At 39.0% G+C, this 22,611-nt stretch overlaps 1 protein-coding gene across 2 annotated transcripts; it reads left to right on the forward strand.

The window, feature by feature from the left end:
* Positions 1-466: 466 nt before the first annotated feature.
* On the forward strand, positions 467-13,417 carry CCDC195 (coiled-coil domain containing 195). Of its 2 annotated transcripts, XM_074398668.1 has the most exons (3): positions 467-701; positions 5,979-6,225; positions 13,294-13,417. In XM_074398668.1, the coding sequence occupies exons 1-3, from the start codon at positions 467-469 to the stop codon at positions 13,415-13,417; spliced, it is 606 nt and encodes a 201-aa protein (XP_074254769.1). The 2 variants fall into 2 exon arrangements, 1 of the variants encoding a protein (XP_074254769.1); XR_012517499.1 differs by lacking the exons at positions 467-701; positions 13,294-13,417 and adding an exon at positions 4,027-4,082 and having other exon boundaries at positions 5,979-6,031.
* The last annotated feature ends 9,194 nt before the right edge of the window (positions 13,418-22,611 follow it).

Genomic DNA, 22,611 nt, shown 5'->3' on the forward strand with positions numbered 1-22,611 from the left:
CATGGCATAATTCTTCCATGTCTGTTTTGATGTACTTGTGGCAGCTGGTGATCCTGAGAAACATCTGATCCCAGAAACAGAAAAGACAGTGGCTGCCATGACGGTAAGTTCCTGATGGAAACAAGAAGCTGTTCCTCACTGAAATTTGTGGAGTGTTTTCTTATCCTCCCACGCAAAGCAGTATTCTAGAACTGTGGATTGACGTGAAATGAAAGAGAGAAAGAAAATCTCTGTTTTGAAAAACAAAACCCAGAATGAATAAGTCATGGAAGATCTTTTACCTCCCGTGACAGCCTAACCCCACAGGTGCTGAAAGATGGCGCAGAGAAGAGTGACAGCTATTGTTCAGGAAGGTTTATGAGCAGGATCAGCCAGACCCACTGAGTAGATTGTGTTTTCAGACTCATGAGGAAAATTCCATCTGTCTCCCCCAAAGAAGCAAACCAGAGTGACATACAAAGAGGCAATGGAAGCTAATATCCAGCTTATGGGAGTTATCCAGGAAATGCGGGCAGAGATCCACAAACTGGAGAAAGAGAATCAAGCCCTTCGGATGAAACTCGCTGCAAGGAGTCAGAGAGCCTCAGGCTCGGGGGCAGAATCAGGAGATGAAAGGGAGGAGGAAGCTCCAGGACAGTCTCCAGCAACCCTTCAGGGTGCCATTTCCACTGATGCAGCACCAGCAATGCAGGAACACCAAGGTACCCAAATGTTCAGAGCCCTTCTGGGCTTAGCCCATTTTACCAATATCATGAAATAGTAAGTGTATTGTGCTGATCATGTAACTACATAGTTTGGTAATAATGGTGGTGAGTTTCATTCCTTTCCTCCTGGCAGATTAGCTTTGAATCCCTAGACAAAAATGTCTTTAGTATCTTCAAGCAACGTGTTACAGCAACACTAAAACTACTTCCATATTTGCTGGGAAAGATAAGAGAGACGGGTTTGTGAAAATCAGTCACCCTAGGAATAATGCGATCTTTTTCCTCTTTGACTTCAACCATTTAAATGCTGCATAATAGAACGCTGAATGGGTGTATGTCAAATGGCACACGCACTTAGAAGGCTGGAACAGTACTGCACATTAGGTAAGGGAATGGATGTCGGAGTCAACAAATACAGTTGCCAATGATTTGTCTTTCAGCCACTTGACTCTGAGTCAATTATTAGACCTCTTTCATCTCCGTTTTCTTCATCTGGAAGTGTTATAGTACCTATCTCACCTGGTTGTGAGGATTAGCAATAGTAATATGAACTAAATGCTTAGTATTGCAGCTGGCCAAGGTACAACAAATGGCAGATACTGTTTCCTATCCGTGTTTTACCAATAACTTTATTGTCCTGTGTGAATGAACGCTGCACATAATTCAGCCTGCTGTACAGACTGAAGACTTCAAGATACAGGGTCAATGTTCGATATATTCTAAAATTCAAATCTCTCACTTTGTATGAGAAATATTTTAACCATGAAGATTACACATGGGGTCAGAGATCAGCAGAGAGAGAAATACACTCTACATTAAAATCATCAATACTTGTGTACACACAATATATTCAAATAAAATACTTGATATATATAATTAAATACTCGAAACTCTTAAAATCATCAGTCAGAGGCTTCAGGCACTGCCAATTAAAAGTTCTGAACAGCTTGACAATGGAACAGGTCATATTTGCCTGTTGGTTATCCCATTTAGAGACGTGTCTCTCTACTATGAGACCCTATATTTGTTTTTTGTTTGTTTGTTTGTTTGTTTGTTGTTGTTCTTGTTGTTTTCAGATGGAGTCTCGCTCTGTTAACCAGGCTGGAATGCAGTGGCGTGATCTCAGCTCACTGCAACCTCTGCCTCCTGAGTTCAAATGATTCTTCTGCCTCGGCCTCCCAAATAGCTGGGACTACAGGCGCATGGACCACTCCGAGCTAATTTTTGTATTTTTAGTAGAGATGAGGTTTCACCATATTGGCCAGGCTGGTCTCGAACTCCTGACCTAGTGATCTGCCCGCCTCAGCCTCCCAAAGCGCTGGAGATCCTATATTTGAAAGCTGAGAACAGATTTCATCAAGGTCTTTTTCCCTTTTCATAAGAACAACTCTGCATTGAATAACTGTCTACTGGTTATTTAATAAAACTGTGAAAGAGTAACCTAAAGGAGGTTAGGCATTCTCCTGCTAGAAAAAAAAGAGATGTGAACATTTGTAATATATGCTTAGTTGAGGGTTTTTCAACCTCTGCACTACTGACATTGGGGACTGAATAATTATTGTGGAGGTCATCTCGAGCACAGTAGGGTGTTTAGCAGTTTCCTTGTTCTCTAGCCACTAGATGCTGGAGTACTGACACTTCTCCTTCCAGTTATGACCATCAAAAATGTCCCCAGGCATTGCCAAATGTCACATCCTACCCACGACTGAAAGCCACTGCCTTGCTCAAAAAAGAGACAATCCTTCAAATCTATTCTCTGTGATACTTATCCCAATGGAAAAGTAAGTTGCATCTTAGAACCAACTGTCCTATTTTAAACCATGTATTAACACTGTTCAAGAACAGAGTACTGCGCTTTAAATTATCAAGGTCTAAACATCATCAAGCTTAGAGGAGATTAGAACATATTAATGAGAGTTAAACACACAATTAATATCATACTTCTTCAGCATATTGGTGGTAACTTCCAATAAGAATGTTGGCGTTAACTTTGAAAAGGATTGGTGAGGCCAAACATGGTGACTCACACCCGTAATCCCAGCACTTTGGCAGATGAAGGCAGGAGGATCACTTGAGGACAGGAGATCAAGACCAGCCTAGGCAGCATAGTGAGACCTTCATCTCTACAAAGAAAAGAAAAGAAAAGAAAAAGTTAGCCAGACATGATGGTGTACATCTGTAGATTGAGCTACTTGAGAGCTTGAGAGGCTGAGGTGGGAGGATTCCTTGAGCCCAGAAGTTTGAGGCTGCAGTGAGCTAAGTTTGCACCAGTGCACTCCAGCCTGGGTGACAGAGTGAAACCCTTTCTTAAAAAAAAGAAAAAGGCTGGTGAAAAATATTTGATGAAATCGTAGGAAACCTTGTTGCACAAATAAAACATAGAAAGAAATTTGATTTAGATTTGTACTTGGGAGTCCAGTAATTACTTTAAATGATATTTATTTGTTTCTGAAATGTTATGTGCTATTATAATAGCAAGTGATATAAGTAGGAAGAACATTGTCCTGAGCGTGAAGATATCTGCGTTGTATTCCTAGTTGTTTTGTAACAGTTGTTCAGCATTGGGCCGATCGCATAAACTTTCTGATCTTAGCATCCTTATGTAAAAATAAGTGGATTGGGCTAAATGTTTTCCTTGTGCTATTCCAACTGCAAAATTATATGATTCTGTGAATGTAGAGTGATGTAGAGCTTTTTATAATCACTCTTCTCATCTGCAAAATGGAAGTAATGATGGAACCTACCTCACAGGGCTGCTGAGAGGAGTAAATGAGATACGGCAAGTAAGGCTCAATATAAATTACTAAGTAATGGTTGTCATAGTATCATTGAACATGTCAATGTTTGACTTGAGCATAAGTTTTTATTAGTAGTTTTAATAGTATTTGCCAATGTCGGTTGAAATTCATACTTGAAATTAATTGAATCATAGAAATCTGCTACTAGAAACATTAGAGACCATCCAGTAAAAGTTTCCTTATTTACAATTGAGAATATAAGCCCCATAGAGATTATCTTACCCAACTTGTCCAATCCTATTTTGGAAACAAAAATATATAAACCTATTCTTTTAGAAAGGATAATGTGAAATCAGAAACATGAGTCTCACTTTAAGAAAGGGAACAATTAAGGAGGACCTGGAAGTGGATCACTTAGAACGAAAAGTTCTTCCACGCGTTCCTTGGTATGTGTAGCGAGATGAAGTGAGGCCGTCTGTGAGTGGCAAACCCTACTTCCCCTGAAGTCACCTGAGGACACAGAGCTATGCTACAGCCCAGGAACACAGCTGTTTGGTGATAAAATATACTGAGAATGCAGAGTGCCTGCTCAGAATAATATTTGTTGGATAAATGCTCGTGAAAACATCTGTAGTAGTGCGTAAGTATTTGGTTGATATGAAATCTAGCCAGCGCTTTCAGGAATGTGTCCCAACCCCTCTTGCTCTGTGGAACATTGAGGCAATTTGCCACAGTGAGGATAAAAGAAACAACTCTTTACAGCATTGCTGGACCTCTGATTCTCTGCTCACATCCTTTGCTGGCAAATAAACTGCATTTGGCTGTGATCTCTGAAATTGTTCTAATGAGCCTGTGATGCTGTGTTGAATATCTTTCCTGTTTTGTTAATAAGAAACTAAAGGACACAGACTCTTTGTGACCCATCGAGATGAACAATGAGCCTATATGCTAATCACTCCCAAATGAACTGTAGGCCCCAAGTAAAAATAAATGTAACTTTGCTACCATCAGCCTAATTTCCTGTTGTGTTTTCCTATGATTCAGTATCAAGGGATTGTTTTATAATCCTTCCAAACAAAAACTTTTATGTTTGTAAGTAGTCACAGATCTGTTTTTTGATCATCATAGAAGTTATGTATCATGACCAAGAGGAACATTTATAGATAATTTATGGATAATATTTGCAGTTAATCATTTCAGATAGATTTGAAATTAAACTCCCCCTAGATTCCTCCTACAATTCAGCCTTCTGTTCTACAAAAAGCCAAAACAGCCTCCACCTTTTGCAATAACCGTTAATGATTTTCTTTCTGCTTTCTCCAGAAGTCGTCAGCAAACATAAATAAAAAACAATTGTGCTCTAGCACTAGCAAGGTCTACCCATAATGCAGGGCTTTTTTTACACTTTCCTGCTCATTCATGGCAAAGCTGCAGTGAGAAAAAATGAAGATTCCACAGTCATTCATAAAGTGCTCCAAAAAATGAAAACCAACCCATGAGGTCAGTGTTGTAAGCAACATGGACAACACCAGACATGCAAGTAGATGTTAGAAAATTACCAGACATCCAAGTAGATGTTAAATGGCCCGCTCTGGATCACAGAGTTAATGCAGCAGAAGAGCTGGCATTCAGACATACCAAGACCCTCTAAAATAAAGTCCTTTTAATTAACATGTTTTAGTTATTTAAAAAAAATAGGGAAGATTTGTTTTACCTCAAAGAAAGAGTTTATTGGGAGCCAAGTATGAACAGAAACTGAATTGGAAGACCCCAGAAACTAAAGCCAAAAATCTCTCTATCTCTTTCAGGGGCTCTCCAATTTCTCACACCATGCATCTTTGTTCTTTGCCATGTGTCTCCTTTGCATTCATCCCTCATTCAATAAACGTCCTCCTAATGACTATCCCAACTAAGGCCAAGGCACGCATTCATAGGCCAGTTAGCACCAAGCAGTTAAACTACTGTGGTCATTCGGGTGATCAGATGCTGTGGATAAGCCTGTTCTTCTAGAATCAGGACTAAGACCATCAAGAATTGGCATGTCTGAAAGATTCATGTTCTCCCAATCTTAAGGTCTTTTTTTTAATTATCTGTATATGTCAAGTCCTTGCTCTAATGCTGTATTCTCAGAAAGGTCTTCCCTGGCACACAACTGAAATAGCCTCAGAACACCTTCCTGCATCTTTCTCTCTCCCCTTGTCCTCATCAGCTTTATTTGTCATCCTGGAATGTGTTACTGCATAAATTGTGTCATATATTTTTGTTTATTGTCTGTGTTCCACATAAGAAGGTGAACTCTGGAATTTTACGTTGTTCTCTACAATATTCCCATCTCCTAAAAAGGACCCTGACCTATGGTTGGCACTCAATTAATATTTGTAAAATAAATGAGTGAATGGGTATCTTTTATGCAAAAAAAAAAATTAGGAACAATAGTTCTGTCTAGTTAGTTGCAATAAAATTCTATCATTTTTTGTTTGTGACTGTCGTTAGGGTAGAATTTTTTTAAGTTGAATTCTGTGTCTTTTGTATACAGGCAATATCATGATTGTTAGACGCTATTCCACTTCCTCATCAGTTTGCTCGTCCGCTGTACATGATCCCTGGAAAGCTGGGAAAAGATACTCAAAGAGCAGAATTCTAGAAGCTCAGGGACCTCTTAAGTCACTGGCGTGGTCTCCAATTAAGAAGCAAGACTCAGAAGAAAAGGTGTTTGCTGCAGATTCTTTCACCAGCAATAGTACCAGCCAAAGAGCTTCTCCTCAGCATGATTTTGGTTGCAGGTAATATATAATATGCTTCAAGTTGGTGTACAGGCACATGCTGAGATGGTTACTGAGATACTCCCCTGGATAAGTGAAGTCTTACCTAGTGGAAGAAACAAAACCAAATAGCATATAAATAATTTCCATCTCACCTATGCCCATTTTGGGAATTTAAAATAACAAATTTATTTGAGGTTAAACAGCACCCTCTAATAGATACTTCTAACAAATGGACAAGTTATTATTCATTTATTCATTAAGCATTAGTGAGCATATTCTAAGCCAGGCACTGGTGATACAAGATTGAGCAAAAGTAAGCCATTACATTCAAAACTTTCATTTAGTGACAAAGGCACACAAGTAAACTCTCCACTGCAGCAAAGTGCTTCTCAGGGAGAAGGTACAGTTACTTTAAGAGCTGAACACAGAACTCCTCTCAGAGAACAGCTACTCTGATGGAGGCAGGTGCCTTAGTGGGCTTTGGGGGAAATTGTTTTAAAAAAATATATTTAGGCAGAACTCATAAGGTCCAAGAGACAAAGAGAAAACCAATTTGCTCTCCAAAATATGTGAATTGGTATTTAGGAGCTGGAACAGCCTGAGAATGGGAGGGATGTGAGACAACAGTCAAGAAAGCACTTTGGGAGGCCAAGGCTGGTGGATCACTTGAGGTCAGGAGTTCAAGACCAGCCTGGCCATCATGGCAAAACCCTGTCTCTACTAAAAATATAAAAATTAGCCAGGTGTGGTGACCTGCACCTGTAATCTCAGCTACTTGGGAGTCTGAGGCAGGAGAATCGCTTGAACACGGGAGGTGGAGGTTGCACTGAGCCAAGATGGCATCACTGCACTCTAATCTAGGGGACATAGTAAGACTCCATCTCAAAAAAAAAAAAAAAAAAAAAAAAAAGGAAAGAAAGAAAGAAAAAAGAAAAACAAGAGCCTGTAATCCCAGCACTTTCGGAGACCAAGGCAAGCGGATCACCTGAGGTCAGGAGTTCGAGACCAGCCTGACCAACATGGAGAAACCCCATCTCTACTAAAAATACAAAATTAGCCAGGTGTGGTGGCGCAAGCCTGTAATCCCAGCTACTCCAGAGTCTGAGGCAGGAGAATCGCTTGAACACAGGAGGTGGAGGTTGCAGTGAGCCAAGATCATGCCATTGCACTCCAGCTTGGGCAACAAGAGCAAAACTCAGTCTCAAAAAGAAACAAAAAAAGAAAGAAAGAAAAGAAAAAAGAAAAACAGGCAAGGGTCTGTTAGAGGAAACGACCAATGGCTCCCGAAGTGGTAGAGTCAAGGCCTCTAACACCAAGTCCAATTTATCTGCATGACTGTGCAGGAACGTGCCCAGCCCCCTCTCTCCCACACTCTGCATCTCAACTTTCCAACTCCTTATAAGGCCCTAACTCTTCAACAAGATCTCTATATATTGGACTTGTGTGAGTAAAAGGAGGAAAATCAAAGGAAGGGAACTGGGTCTCACGATTATTAGCTTATCACAGGGAAGAGAAAACACAAAAATATGATTGTTGAGAGACTAAGTCTACCATCGAACTCGGCAGTGGCAGGAAAGCAAATCAAGAGATAATCACAAGCAAAAGGTTGGTAGGAATTCTCATAAATATTGGAAAGGGCACTGGACTTCCCACAGGATGTGGGATACAAAGGTTGAGCCGGCTTTATTTGGATTTCCAAAGACAGGATGAAAATTGTGTTTCCCCTGCAGAAGGTTCTATCATATGAGCAGGGAAAGTAACCTGACTCACCAAGGACTACTAGATTTGGCCAAAGAAAAATGGAAAGGTCATCCCAAGTAGAATGAAACAGACTCAGGGATAGAAGAAGTCACGCCTTTGGGAGAAACTACAAGTAATAAAACAAATGAGGATGGAGAAGTGAGAAGCGTTCATCACTAAAGGCCACTCATGGAATGCTAAGGAATATGTACTTTAACCTGAAATTATTGGAAAGCCAGAGTAAGTGTCTTCTGAAAACTTCCAAAATACAGGAATATTCAGAAATTAATGTTTTATGCACCAATATATTCATCTGAAAAAGTTTTGTCATATTTGCTTCAGATGTTTTCATATACAAAAGACATAAAATGTGGCTGGGTGTGGTGGCTCACGCCTGTAATTCCAGCGCTTTGGGAGGCTGCGGTGGGCAGATCCCTTGAGCCTAGGAATTCGAGACCAGCCTAGGCAAGACAGTGAGATCTCATCTGAAAGAGAGACAGAAGGACAAAAGAAAGAGAGAGAGAGAAAGAAAGAAGAAAAAGAAAGAAAGAGAGAGGAAGGGAGGGAAGGAAGGAAGGAAGGAAGGAAGGAAGGAAGGAAGGAAGGAAGGAAGGAAGGAAGGAAGGAAGGAGAAATCAAATGTTACTAATAAAGAAAGTCTTATATAACTTTTCCCTTCTTCTCCCAGGGGCAAATGTCATCATGAGTTTGGTTTTTATCTTTTCAGTCTAGGTGTTTATACTACTTTTATTACATTCATTCATTCAATACATATATCCTGAGGGCATACTGCATGTTGGGCAGGATTCTCCACCCTGTAGATACAGCAAGAGCAGAATTGTCAAAAAACCCCTGCCCAAGTGGAGCTTATTTCTTGGCAACCTGATAATCAGTAAACATGCAAATACATAAAGTGTATATTGTGTTAGACAGTGTTAAGCAAAAAATAAAGCAAATAAAGAAGGATTCGAGGTGCATGATGAAATGTTTGATACCATGACCAAAGAATGCCTTGCCATCTGAGTAAAGAAGGGAGAGAAAGAGTGAGTCCTGATGACAGCTGAGGCAAGAACTCTCCAGGCATTGAGAAGAGCAAATGCAGGAGCCCTGGGTGGGAGCATGACCAGTTTGTTCAAGGACAGGCCAGGAGCCTAGTGTGACAAGTGAGCAAACCGGTGAGCTGAAAGACAGATAGGCAGAGAGCCAAGGATGGCCTTGCACCCAATACCAGTGACTCTGGATTTATTCTAAATAAACTGGTGTGCATAACTTGCTCTTCTCACTTTGTAAAAAGCTCTTGTGTTGGAAATCCTATTGTGAAAAAACTTTAAGAGAACAATATCAAAAACAAGACCAGACTGAAGGCTATAAAATAGGCAAGAGGTGATCATTTCTTCGCCAAGCGAGCTAACAGTGGGTGTGATTTCTAGATGTGCATCAAAGGTGGAGCCAACAAGATTTATGTATAGATCAAATGTGGGATGTGGAAACAAGAAATGAACACTCAACCATTGGGTTCCACTGGTCACGTTTCTTTAAAGAAGGAAAACAGAATGGCAGACATATATCCTTTTCCTTAAAAATAAAGTGTGTGTGTGTGTGTGTGTGTGTGTACACTTATATATAAGTATATACATTTATACATATGTTTATACATTTATATATATACATGTATATATAAGTATATATACGTATATATATAAATATATATATACATATATACTTTTTATATTATATATACTTATATATGTATATATATACACTTATATATGTATATACATGTATATACACACATATAAGTATATACATATATACTTATATATACATATATGTATATATATAAGTATATATACTGTAAGTATATATGTCTCTACTAAATATGTATATTTATGTATATATATACCTTTTAAAGGAGTATATATACATACATACATGTGTATATGTATACATATATATGCATACATGTGTATGTATACATCTATATGTATACATGTGTATACATGTGTGTATATGTGTGTACATGTGTTTATACATGTATGTGTGTGTGCATGTACATGTGTGTACACATGTATGTGTGCATGTATGCACATGCACGTATATACATGCATATACATGTATATACATATGCGTGTATGTATATACATGTATATATACATGTATATGCACATATACATGCATGTGTATGTATACATGTGTGCATGTATATACATGTATGTGTGTGTATGTGTATATGTACATGTGTGTATGTATGCATACATGTGTATATGCATATATATGTATACATACACATATAAACTTAGTGCTCTTATAGAAATATGTATATATATTTCTAGTTCTATATACATATATGTGGCTCATATACATATACATACATACATGGTGGCTCATATACATATGTATGTATATATGTGTATGTATACACACATACACATATATACTTAGTATACGTATGTATATGTATATATACACATATATACTTAGTGCTCTTATAGAAAAATGTATATATATTTCCATTTCTATATACATATATGTGGCTCATATACATATACATACATACATGGTGACTCATATACATACATACACATATATACATATACATATATATGTATATGTATATGTGTGTATATATGTGTATGTATACATACATGCACATATATACTTAGTATACATATGAATATGTATACATACACATATATACTTAGTGCTCTTATAGAAATATGTATATGTATTTCCAGTTCTATAAAAGCACTAAATGTTTATGATAAAAAACGTTATGGCCAGGCATGGTGGCTCATGCCTGTAATCTCAGAATTCTGTGAGGCTGACTGGTGTGGATCACCTGAGGTCAGGAATTCAAGACCAGCTTGACCAATATAGTGAAACCTCATCTTTACTAAAAATACAAAAATTAGCTGGGCGTGTGTTGTGTGCCTGTAGTCCCAGTTATTCAGGAGCCTGAGACAGGAGAATCACCTGAATGTGGCAGGCAGGGTTGCAGTGAGCCTAGATCATGCCACTGCACTCCAGCCTGGGTGACAGAGTGAGGCTCTGTCTCAAAAAAAAAAGTTAGAAAATATAGAGGTAATATACAAAGTAAAAACATTTAAAAAGAAAATCCTTCATAATCCCACTTTCTGAATAACTACCATTGAGATGGATGGCTTATGTCCACACATTTTGAAATTATACCGTGGATATATCAGGGTTTTATTTTTTGCACTCAAGCCATTCTCACAGACCTACAATGCTGAGAATTACAGTACTACTGGTTTTTCCATTTCAATTTATATTATTTTCTATGATAGTGTGGGAACCTAACCAACATTTATGAGGTATTATTTTTCTGAAACAAAATGTTTTCCAACTTCCAAGCTACCAACTAATGCACTATTTAGAACACAACCCATTTCTAATGTAGAAGTTAATTTGAGAGACTGAGCCAACTGCAAGGTCGTATTAAAGGAAGAAAGCCAGTATTGGCTTAAAATCAACAGCTGTATTGGCATGAGATCAGCTAGAACTATTGAGTAGAAATTGAGCATTTTTTAAATTGCAGTCCTTTTTAAATGTTGTCTTTTATGTTCTCAGGAATTAACTAGTAAAGTAAAATGTTATGATATTATTCCTTTGATTATTTGGTAAATTAATTTCCTTACTGAAAGCTTTGAAAGCATTTGACAAATATATATCGAGAACCAATTTGTTTGCACTGACTTTTGAATCATATCAAACGTCATACCTAATTTGCTTGTGAACTTTTCCATTATTATACCAAGAAAGTATTTTATAGAATACCAATGTCAATATTTCTAAGAATCAAAGCTTTCCAGAAGCTAGAGATAGAATTTTAATTTTTCCTTAATTTTGACATAGAAATTAGATCTTTTCTTCCTGTATTTTAGAAAAACAAATTTCAGTTGACAAGCTTAGGGACAAGGGCCCATATATAAACAGTCAAAATTAGAAATGCTATGCTATTCTGTTTATGTTTACTGATAGGGTAAACCAGATTCATCAAAAATAAGTATATTCTCTCCTCTTCCAAATCCAGAAAGAAGTTTAAGGAGGCAGCTTCCAGAATCAGATGGCCAAAATTTCACCTCCCATCATCATTCACAAACAAGTGGCCTTGGAGAAAGTTACTAATTTGTCCTGTGTCATAGTTTATTCTTCTAGAAAAACGGAATCATAAAGGCAGTTACCTCATGGTTTTTGTGAAAAGTAAATGAGGTGGTTGAGTGACTGCTCACCAAGTGGCAGTGGTTTTTTACAGATTCCAGTGCTTGGAAGCACTGGCCTACCTTCTTCCCAAAAGAGGGTGCAGCTGGCCTGGCCGGGACTGGTGGCTCACACCTGAAATCCCAGCATTTCAGGAAGCCAAGGTGTGCAGATCACTTGAGCTCAAGAGTTCAAGTCCAGTCTGCCAACGTGGCAAAACCTCATCTCTACTAAAAATACAAAAATTAGCCAGCATGGTGACATGCACCTGTAATCCCAGCTACTAGGGAGGCTGAGGCAGGAGAATTGCTTGAACCGGGAAGCAGAGGTTGCAGTGAGCTGAGATCATGCCACTGCCCTTCAACCTGGGCGACAGAGGGAGACTCTTATGTCAAAAAAAAAGGGGGGTGCAGCTGTGTTTTCCAAGACACAGCTGCAAAATGCCATTCAGTGAAATTACTGCCTTATCTACTGACAAAAGATAACAGAAATGAAGAAAAGTCAGTCATTTTAAATGCTGTTCTTTAGATTTATTCCTAAGAACAGTTTCTCCTGGTTAATGTCAAATTTCTGTAATATTTTAGAGGTAAAAGGAGAAGTAGACAAAATGAAAAGGTATAACCCCTCAGAGAACACTGGGCATTGCTCTTACCCCCTTTACTCTTCAGGCATGATGGATATTCAGTTAATTCACAGTCAAAGGAGCAGATTTATCTGGATTATAAAATAATTGCCTAAAGTTTCTGCTTCATTTCATGAGCTGAAGAGATTTGAGGCAAGAGATTCTTTGCCTAAGAATAAGATATTCTTTCACGCTGAACATCAGACTAATAATCATTCCTCAGCCATACAGTCTCTCCCTCAATAGTTTTAAAGTTTTGTTTTATCCACACTATTTCTTGGATTTAATTAAAAGGTCATTCCAATATGTGTGTGTATATATATATATATATATATATATATATATCCTTACAGTATGGTTGTACAACTTAAAAAACATCATGTTATATTTTAAGTGAACTTTTAACACTGTAGGCTGTATTTGGTGACTAGGGGAAAAAATAGTCAATGTTCTGTCTAAAGGCTCACTAAAAAGTCTTTTTCTTCTCTTTATTTTGCTTCCTATAGGGACAAGACAAAGACAGTCAGTTTCCTGTTACCCATGGACATGCCTTCATATGCCAAAAATTCAAGTTCTTTGGAATACTCACCAAATAAGACCACAAACCAGCTAAGTATCATTGCAGAATAGGGTATGTGAGGTGATGAAATGTAAGAAACAGTTGATTCTTAAGAGATAGGAGCATCAAGGTCTAGCTGGGTCAGGGTCGTTCCCTATGAAGAACTCTGGCAAGATGTCCGGTAAGGCACACAAAATACTTGGTGCTGGGTCAACGGACCTGTTCAGCCAAGGAGTGGAAGCGATGACTTTTTGCTGTTGCTGACTACTTCTAAGAACTGGTACGTGTGCAGTGGCTATTGTAGACTATGCAACGTGTGAGTAATTAAATGTGATTGTATGCTAAGTGTCCATTGTCTGTACCATGCTGTCAGGAAATGCTTCTGTTCACTTTCCAGATGCAGCTAGAACAAGCCTGGAAAAAAGTTCTGGTTTTGATTAGTGGCATAAAAGCAACTATCCTTTGTTTCCTGTGACATAAGTGTGACTCTCCTTTCAGCTGATTGTGTGTTGATATTTCACTGACACTAGCTCATTTGTTCTTTACGAACCCATGTCACAGGCGTGTGAGTTCAAACACAGCAACATCCATGGTGTGCATTGTGGACTCAGAGCAACTGTGAGGGGGCTAAGGATAAACACACTAAACCTGACAGGAAGGAGAGAAAAAATGGTTCAGCTCATCACCACTCAAGGGATGGAAGTTCTCAGAACTCCCCCAGTTCCTGAACATCTAGTCAACTGAATAGCTCCTCTTCCTGTTTATAGCAATTGAGTTTCTAATACAAATACCCTTTTTAAACAAAAAGATCTTATTGTATTAGAATCTCCAGATTGTTAAGATGAAGATTCCTGGGCCTCACCCCAGACCTACCGGATTGACTGGGGGAGCTGGGGAAGGCAGAAAGAAGACGTGAAATTCACATTTTAAATGAGCTTTCCAAGGTGACTTCTGCCGTGCAGCTCTGCTTGTGATCTACTGTTGTAAATACCAAGAAACACGGTCCAGGGCCCTCGGATCTTGCACCAAGTGGAAGCCGTGAAGCCAAGAAAGGATAGGAATGGTTTAAACCATTTCTAAGAATACATTTTAATAGTCACAGGCTTCTAGAAAACAGAGAGATAAAGCAACCAACACCCTGTGGTAAAAGTCATATAATAAAATTAAATCCTTCTTTTATTTATGATATTCATTTAATAGTAAAGCAATTCCCAATAACAGATATACAATAGGGTGAGGTCACAACTGGAGGAGAAAGATACAAGTTGGATGTGAAAATACACTCCTTAGGGAATAAAGACACACACTGAGTAGGCAATTAAACTATTACCTATGAGATAGTTGGCATTTTTAGCTGTGCACAATTATATTATTTGCATATTTATAAAATTGGGAATTTCACCTTAACCTCAGTTAAAAAGAAACATTGCCCAAACAGTAAAACTTTTTTAAAGCAATGCATGACAACCATCCAAGTTGTAATGTCATAACTGACCAAGCTAATATGACAAACATCCCAGTGCCAAGCTCAATGATGAGTATGCAACTGGCATTTCACCCATGTTCAATGAGTTACATGAATCTAACTGTTCCCAGTGAAAAACCACCACATTATAAAATGTTAAGCTTTGAAATTAAATCATATTATGGTTAAAGAAACAAAGCTCTATCTCTGTTCCCTGGGTGAATATAGTACTTAATAAGCCCTTGGGGCATATTTTTAAATATAATGAATTAAAAAGAACATGAAGTGTATTTTGGTCATGCTCTGATCAACCAATTATATTTGTCTTCTTCTATGCCCAAAACTTCCAGTGGTATGTATGAAACTAAGTCAGGAACTCAAATGCATAGCAGGGACAGGAAAGAAAAATGAGTGAGGATTCTGGAGAACGGACATGTATATGCTCCATCTAAGAAGAGCCACCGTTACCCACCTTGGTAGTGCCACACGGCAAAGCAGACATAGAATTGCCATATGGCCTTTTTTTCAAGATACATTAAAATCTGGGTGTTTATGCAAATTTTCCCTATTCATTAAATATTGGCAATGTACTCAATTTTTTAAATGCTTTGAAAACAAAACAGAATGTATCTAGGGGCCAGATCTAGCCCTAGGACAGGGGTCCCCAACATTTTTGGCACCAGGGACCAGTTTCATGGAAGATGATTTTTCCACGGATGGCAGGGGCAGGTAGAGGGGTTGGTTTAGGGTATGAAATTGTTCCACCTCAGATCATCAGGCATTAGATTCTCGTAAGAAGCATGCAACCTAGATCCCCCACATTTGCAGTTCTAGAAGTCCTATGAGAATCTATCTAATGCTGCTGCTGGTCTGGCAGGAGGCGGAGCTCAGGTGGTAATGCTCACTCACCAGCTCCTCCTGCTGTGCAGTCAGGTTCCTACCAGGCCATGGACCAGTACTGGTCAGTAGCCTAGAGGTTGAGGATCCCTGCCCTAGGAGATCAGATTTTGATCTCTGACTTAAATGCAATTTCCTAAACATAGAGATCCAGAACAAGAAAGCGGATGTGGAAAGTTCCACTTTGGAAAATGGAAAAAAGAAGAGGGATGTCTGAGGATGGGGAAAAGAGAATAAGAGGGTCATATAAGAAGTGAAGTCTACTTGGACAAAAAGGCCAAAGTTCCACATCTTCCCAAAAATGTAGCCTAACCCAGAGTCAAGACATATTTGCCACAGAACTGAAACATAATATTAGAAAGCATGATCATGTTTTGTTTTAAAACTTTTTTTAGGCTGGGCATGGTGGCTCATGCCTGTAATCCCAGCACTTTGAGAGGCCAAGGCAGGTGGATTACCTGAGCTCAGGAGTTCGCAACCAGCCTGGGCAACATGGTAAAACCCCATCTCTACTAAAATACAAAAAAATAGCTAGGTGTGGTGGTGTGTACCTGTAATCCCAGCTACTCAGTAGGCTGAGGCAAAAGAATTGCTTGAACCCAGGATGTGGAAGTTGCAGTGAGCTGAGATAGCACCACTGCACTCCAGCCTGGGCAACAGAGGGTGACTCAGTCTCAAAAAAACAAAAACGTTTTTCAAAATATATTTTTGTCTATTTTATGTTTTACTCTTATACAGTTATCTTGGAAGGCAAACAATACGTAAACAAAAACAATCACTCTGGCTGATTTTTCTCCCTTTTGATGGGAAAATGAGATTCTAAAATCACAAGATCATAAAGTATTCCTGCAAAATTCTAGTACCAGACCATAATTTCATAGACTAAGAATAACTCACGGTGGTTGCTTCACTAACTTGAAGTGACATGGTTAGTTTGCAGCAAAGCCAAAACCAGAACTTTTTATTTCCTGATTCCTTCTGCAAGAGTTCCATGCTGTCCCCTAAATATATGACACTAAACCAGCAAATTTAAATGTTTGTAATTTGAGGCATTCTCAAAAGTGAAGATGATCTCAATGTTCTCAATGTCTGGGGGTGTATTCGTTTGTTTTCACATTTCTATAAAGAAATACCTGAGGCCAGGTGTGGTGGCTCATGCCTGTAATCCCAGCACTTTGGGAGGCCAAGGAGGGCGGATCACAAGGTCAGCAGTTCAGGACCAGCCTGGACAATATGGTGAAACCCTGTCTCTACTAAAAATACAAAAATTAGCCGGGTATGGTGGGCGCCTGTCGTCCCAGCTACTGGGGAGGTGAGGCAGAAGAATCATTTGAACCTGGGAGGCAGAGGTTTCAGTGAGCCGAGATTACACCACTGCATTGCACCCTGGGTGATGAAGTGAAACTCCATCAAGAAAGAAAGAAAGAAGGAAAGAAAGAAAGAGAGAGAGAGAGAAAGAAAGAAGAGAAAGAAAGAAAGAAAGAAAGAAAGAAAGAAAGAAAGAAAGAAAGAAAGAAAGAAAGAAAGAAAGAAAGAAAGAAAGAGAGAAAGAAAGAAAGAGAGAAAGGAGGAAAGAAAGAAAGAAAGAGAAGAAATACCCGAGACCAGGTAATTTATAAAGGAAAGAGGTTTAATTGACTCACGGTTCCACAGGGCTGGGGAGGCCTCAGGAAACAACAATCCTGGCAGAAGCCGAAGGGGAAGCAAGGACCTTCTTCACATAGTTGCATAAGAGAAAAGCAAAGGAGGAACTTCCAAACACTTATAAAACCATCAGCTCTAAAGAGAATTCACTCACTATCAAGAGAACAGCAGAGGGGAATCTGCCCCCATGATCCAATCACCACCCTCTCCCAACTCTTGGGAATTACATGCCCCCACCCTCGCCTTGACACATGGGGATTTTAATTCAGGATAAGATTTGGGTGGTGACACAGAGCCAAACCATATCAGGCCTATTTAAGGATCAAATAAGCTCATGAAGGTCAGTATATTGCATAAAGCACTAAACAAATGCAAGATACTGTTATTTTGTTCCATTCAAAACAGACTCACAATAAATGCCTAATTTATGTCAAGATGTTAAATTGATAAAATCTAGATGTGAAATTTCTAGGTGTTGTTTTTTCCTAGCTTTTGATTTTCTCTAGGTTGAACTGAAGAGTGACCAGCTAATAGATGGGCAGCAAGATACTTCCCTAGTGCTGGGTCATTTGCTTTACCTGTAAAGAAGAGAAAGATGGAGAAGAAAGACAAAGAAGAAAGGGGAGGAAGATTCCATGATGTATTCTTGATGGTCAACAATGCTATCAATATGGCACAAATTAGTAATCCTGTGGGGGATGAAAACTAAAGGTTAACAAATACATCCATTCTATTTCTTGTCAAGTACAACACTGTCTGCCAGAGCTATCTGCTTTCATAAATATGGGCTCCAGCAAATTTCCTTGAACAAATGAGGATACTGAAACAAAGAAAGCCTAAACAATGTGTTCAGGATGAACTGGCAAGCTCGGGCAATTTTTCTAGCGCCCCAGTTCTGTCTGTTCTCATTGCCTCGAGCTACTTCTGCTTTCTAAGGTAAGAACGCCCAATAAACCTAACCGCAGAGATCACTGTGCACAGGGAAAAAGTAAAACACGATGTAGTTCATTTTATTTCTAGGTCCAAATTCTAGTTTATCCTCTAGAGAACAGATCTTTGTAAACTCTAAGAATCCTGGAAGGCACAAACATTGAGCTTGATAGTTTTAGCCACCAAAATAAAAGGCAAAAGACAGTAGTACCTGCTGATTATGGAAAACCCATTCATAGAGCTTCAAGGACAATAAAAGAATCTGAGAAAGAAAGTGTGTTACTCCAGTGAACAATCTTCAATCATATTCCTTTCTCCAGAGACTTGAGTTCTGCCACCAGCTGCAATACTTAATTTTTAAATATCAGTGCAGGAGAATGTTCATTTAATCAAGCTGTGTTTTTAAAAGCATATTAACAACATTTGCAATGACCTGAATGACATTACAGACTATTATTCTAAGTGAAGTAACTCAGGAATGGAAATCCAAACATCGTATATTCTCAATGATATGTGGGAGCTAAGCTATGAGGACGCAAAGGCATAAGAATGATACAATAGACTTTGGGGACTTAGTGGGAAGAGTGGGAATGGGGAGCAAGGGATAAAAGACAACAAATATGGTGCAGTGTGCACTGCTCAGGTGATAGGTGCATCAGGATGTCACAGATCTCCACTAAAGAGCTTACTTGTGTAACCAAATACCACCTGTACCCCGATAACTTATGGAAAAATAAAATATTTTTAAACAGCATATATAGTTGGAGAATATGCTTTTTCATACAGTAATGAATACAAGACATGTTTCTGCTTCTTTTTTTATGGTTTCTATCTTTATCATTAGTGCTGGCAGACAGTCAAAATATTTCATGACTAAAATCATCTGCTAACAATTCGTTTTCTAAAAAGTGAGACAAGAAAGACTGCGTTAATCCAATCTTACACATATGCATTTAATAATCTGGCATTATTAAAACTACCTTAAAAATTGAACTGGAAACATCATTCACCCTGAACTCAGAGAAAGATGAAACTTGTTCCTGTCCAGGTTTTCCTAAAAGATAATTCTCTGTGGAAGTCGGATTTTCAGTCAGGAAATAGCAGCTCATTTTTCCTTTTTCTTTCACTAGAATGTATCCTCTTTCAGTCACTTCAAAATTCTTACACTGGATACGTCTACATCTGGGGACCAATGAAATGGCCATACGTAACAATGCCAAGTTCATCTTGTTGTCTGCTCAATGCCATTTTGGGAAAACCAGCTACACACTCACTTTTATTAAGAGTATCCCAAGAAACACAGCAACCGACTTCTCTAAGGAACACAATTATCACTCATGGTTTCACTCACTCAGGAAAATTGTCCTCAATTCTACTCAGAATTAATGCTCAAGCCCACACACTTCTTTCTTCCTCTTCCTCCCCAGCCTTGAGAATTTTAAATTTATACAGAGTTACTTCCAACCAGGAACTCACTGCTGATGGAAAGACGAAGGAGCAAGCAAGACTTGCTAAGAAAGAGAAAACTTCACCCTCCAAAACACACAGAAGATCCTTGATTCTGAAGCACCATTTTGTCCAACAAATCCGATTATTTAATATAAAGGAGCATTCAGCATTTGCAGAGCAGGAATGTGAATAAATAACCCAGAGGCAGGTAACTCTTTGGTTCAGTTGCTACACCATTTAATATACTAGAAAATGTAATTTGTGCAATGGTTCATGGTCACATGTAACAGTTAAATGAGCACACGAGAAGCTAATTACTCCTTTCTTAATTATATCATCTTATCTGCTATGTGGATAATATTATATTGTCATCCAAAACTGTGGCCTTTTTCATCTCTGCCATGACCTTTGGCTGTCTGGATTAACTATGTGGGAACTAGTCAGTATATCATCACACACAGAATCTTCTTTTTCTCTTAAAACGGGAACTCCCCTCGTATCAAATCTGCTGTCTGAAACCAAGTAATTCAAGTGTTATTCCCAAATACTTGCTCCTTCCCCTTCCCAAGTGCCTTAGACTTCTAGATCTTCTTTGACAATCAGTCTAAATCCCAAGAATTCAGCATTTAAAGAATCTCTTCAAGAAACTCATCCAAGAAAAGCTAGCTCTCTGAACACTGGAGCTCCACGACCAGAAAGTACCTCAACCCTTCCAGCCTTCCCTTCTCAATCTCTGAAACTTCATGTAAAGCAGTGGTTCTCAATCTTGGCTACAAAATCAAACAAACTGGGAGAACTAAAAAATTCCCACTGCCCAGGCTGCACCCTAGACAACTTATGTCAGCATCCCTTGGGGTGGAGCTTGACATCAGTGTCCTTTAAAGTTCCCCTTCACCCACTATGATGCCAATGTACATGCAGGCTGAGAATCGCTCTTGTAAAGGTGAGGGGTTACTAACACCAGCCCTGCTTGTTATCCATCTTAAAGCAGAAAGTGCATAGGCCTTGAAATCAGACAATCCTGGGCTCTCGCTCCTACATACCCATGTGACCTTAGGCAGCATTGCTGAGCCTCTTTAAGTCTCATCCTCTCATTTGTTAAGAGGAGATATACTGACATTCTCTGACATAAAAATTTAATGAGGACAATTATGCAAAGCACTTACTATGATATACTTAATTACAAGTAAGCACTCAAGAAATAGTAGTAGTACTAGTAGTAGCATTATTGTTTTGTTTTGTTTTGGTTTTTTGAGACAGGGTTTTGCTCTTGTCACCCAGCCTGGAGCACAGGGGTGCAATCTTGGCTCACTGCAACCTCCACCTCTCAGTCTCAAGCAACTGTCCTGCCTCAGCTTCCCGAGTAGCTGGGATTACAGGCGCCAGCCACCACACCTGGCTAAGGTTTTGTATTTTTAGTAGAGATGGGTTTCATCATGTTGACCAGGCTGGTCTCACACTCGTGACCTCAGGTGATCCACCTGCCTCGACCTCCCAAAGTGCAGGGATTACAGGTACGAGCCGCCGTGCCCAGCCATTGTAGTAACATTATATATAAGACATGGTTTTTGCCTTCAAAGAAAATTAAAGTGGGCAGTTATTCTGACTCTAAGTCCTGCACAGGCAGTTAGTGGCAGATCTTGCCCCAGAAACCCCATCTCCTGACTCATGGCCCAATAACCTTCCCATGGCAGCACACTTCTGCCCTCAATGAATTCAGCCTTCCTGTCACCGTTCACTGGCTGCACAAAGTTTATGCAGTATATGAGACTGAACATGGCCCCAGAGTTCCTTCCCATAAAAAACACTGTTGTAAATCTATGTTGTAAATACAGCACTTAAGAATTGCTTGTTTGAAGACTGGGGCAACTTCAAAAGGTTTCGATTAACTCCAAGCCATTTCTCATCAGTTGCGTTCCTACCACAAAGGACCTCCCCAAGACGGCATTGTCAATTACGGAGCCACCGAACTGCAGTGGAAAGATTTTGATAGAGTTGCAACCACCCTTGTGAAGATTTCCAATCCAGTCCCTACATGTGCTCCCCCATTCTGTGAACCATGGCATCATTTTCCTACTGCCAGGCCTCAGAGAAAAACAGTGTAATTAACCAAATAAGCTGATAAATGGAATCGGTTAAGAAAATCTATATTGGAGAACAAAAATCACTCTGAGAAAGTATTGCTTATTGGCAAATAAATATATCTGGTCATTTTAGAAGGTTTGCATTCAGAGCTTTCCAAAGAAGATTATAGGCCTTTAAGGCAAAGGGCATTGCCATAACTATTCATTGATATATACTTGGACTGAGTTTTGCTTGGAATCCTATGACTCTCTATGCAAGATTCTTTATTAACTGTGTATTCAAATATTCAATATACTTCTTCTCAACAAACACTCCAGTTAGATTACCCTGTATGCCAACTCTTATTTTTATCAAATATGACAAGAATATTCAGAAATTCAAAGGTCACTTGCCTGTTCAACATTACATCTCAACATCTATACAACCCTTTGCAATGTATCCTTTAGTTATCCTGATTTGAAATTCAATATAAAGAATGGCGGACATACAGGACAAAATATAATCTATTGTTATGATAAAGTGTTCTTATTACTAAAAATAAACACAACACCCATTCGCACTTCCTGATTAGTGATGTGTGAGAGGCAATGCCTGGAACCAGGCAGCAATCATGTCACCATGAGGAACTTCGTCTGAAAACAAAAGCAAAAACCACACTGAGGATGTCAAAGAGAAAATTGTTAAAAAACCTGGGACCTTGAATATGTCATTGAGCTGCTGAATTCACTAACCTGTGAAACCATTCTACCTCCTAGAGTCATTCTGATGTTCTCTGGAAAATCTTCATCAGTTTCC

This window comes from Saimiri boliviensis, chromosome 5, assembly GCF_048565385.1.
Source record: "Saimiri boliviensis isolate mSaiBol1 chromosome 5, mSaiBol1.pri, whole genome shotgun sequence".
Taxonomy (NCBI): Eukaryota; Metazoa; Chordata; class Mammalia; order Primates; family Cebidae; genus Saimiri; species Saimiri boliviensis.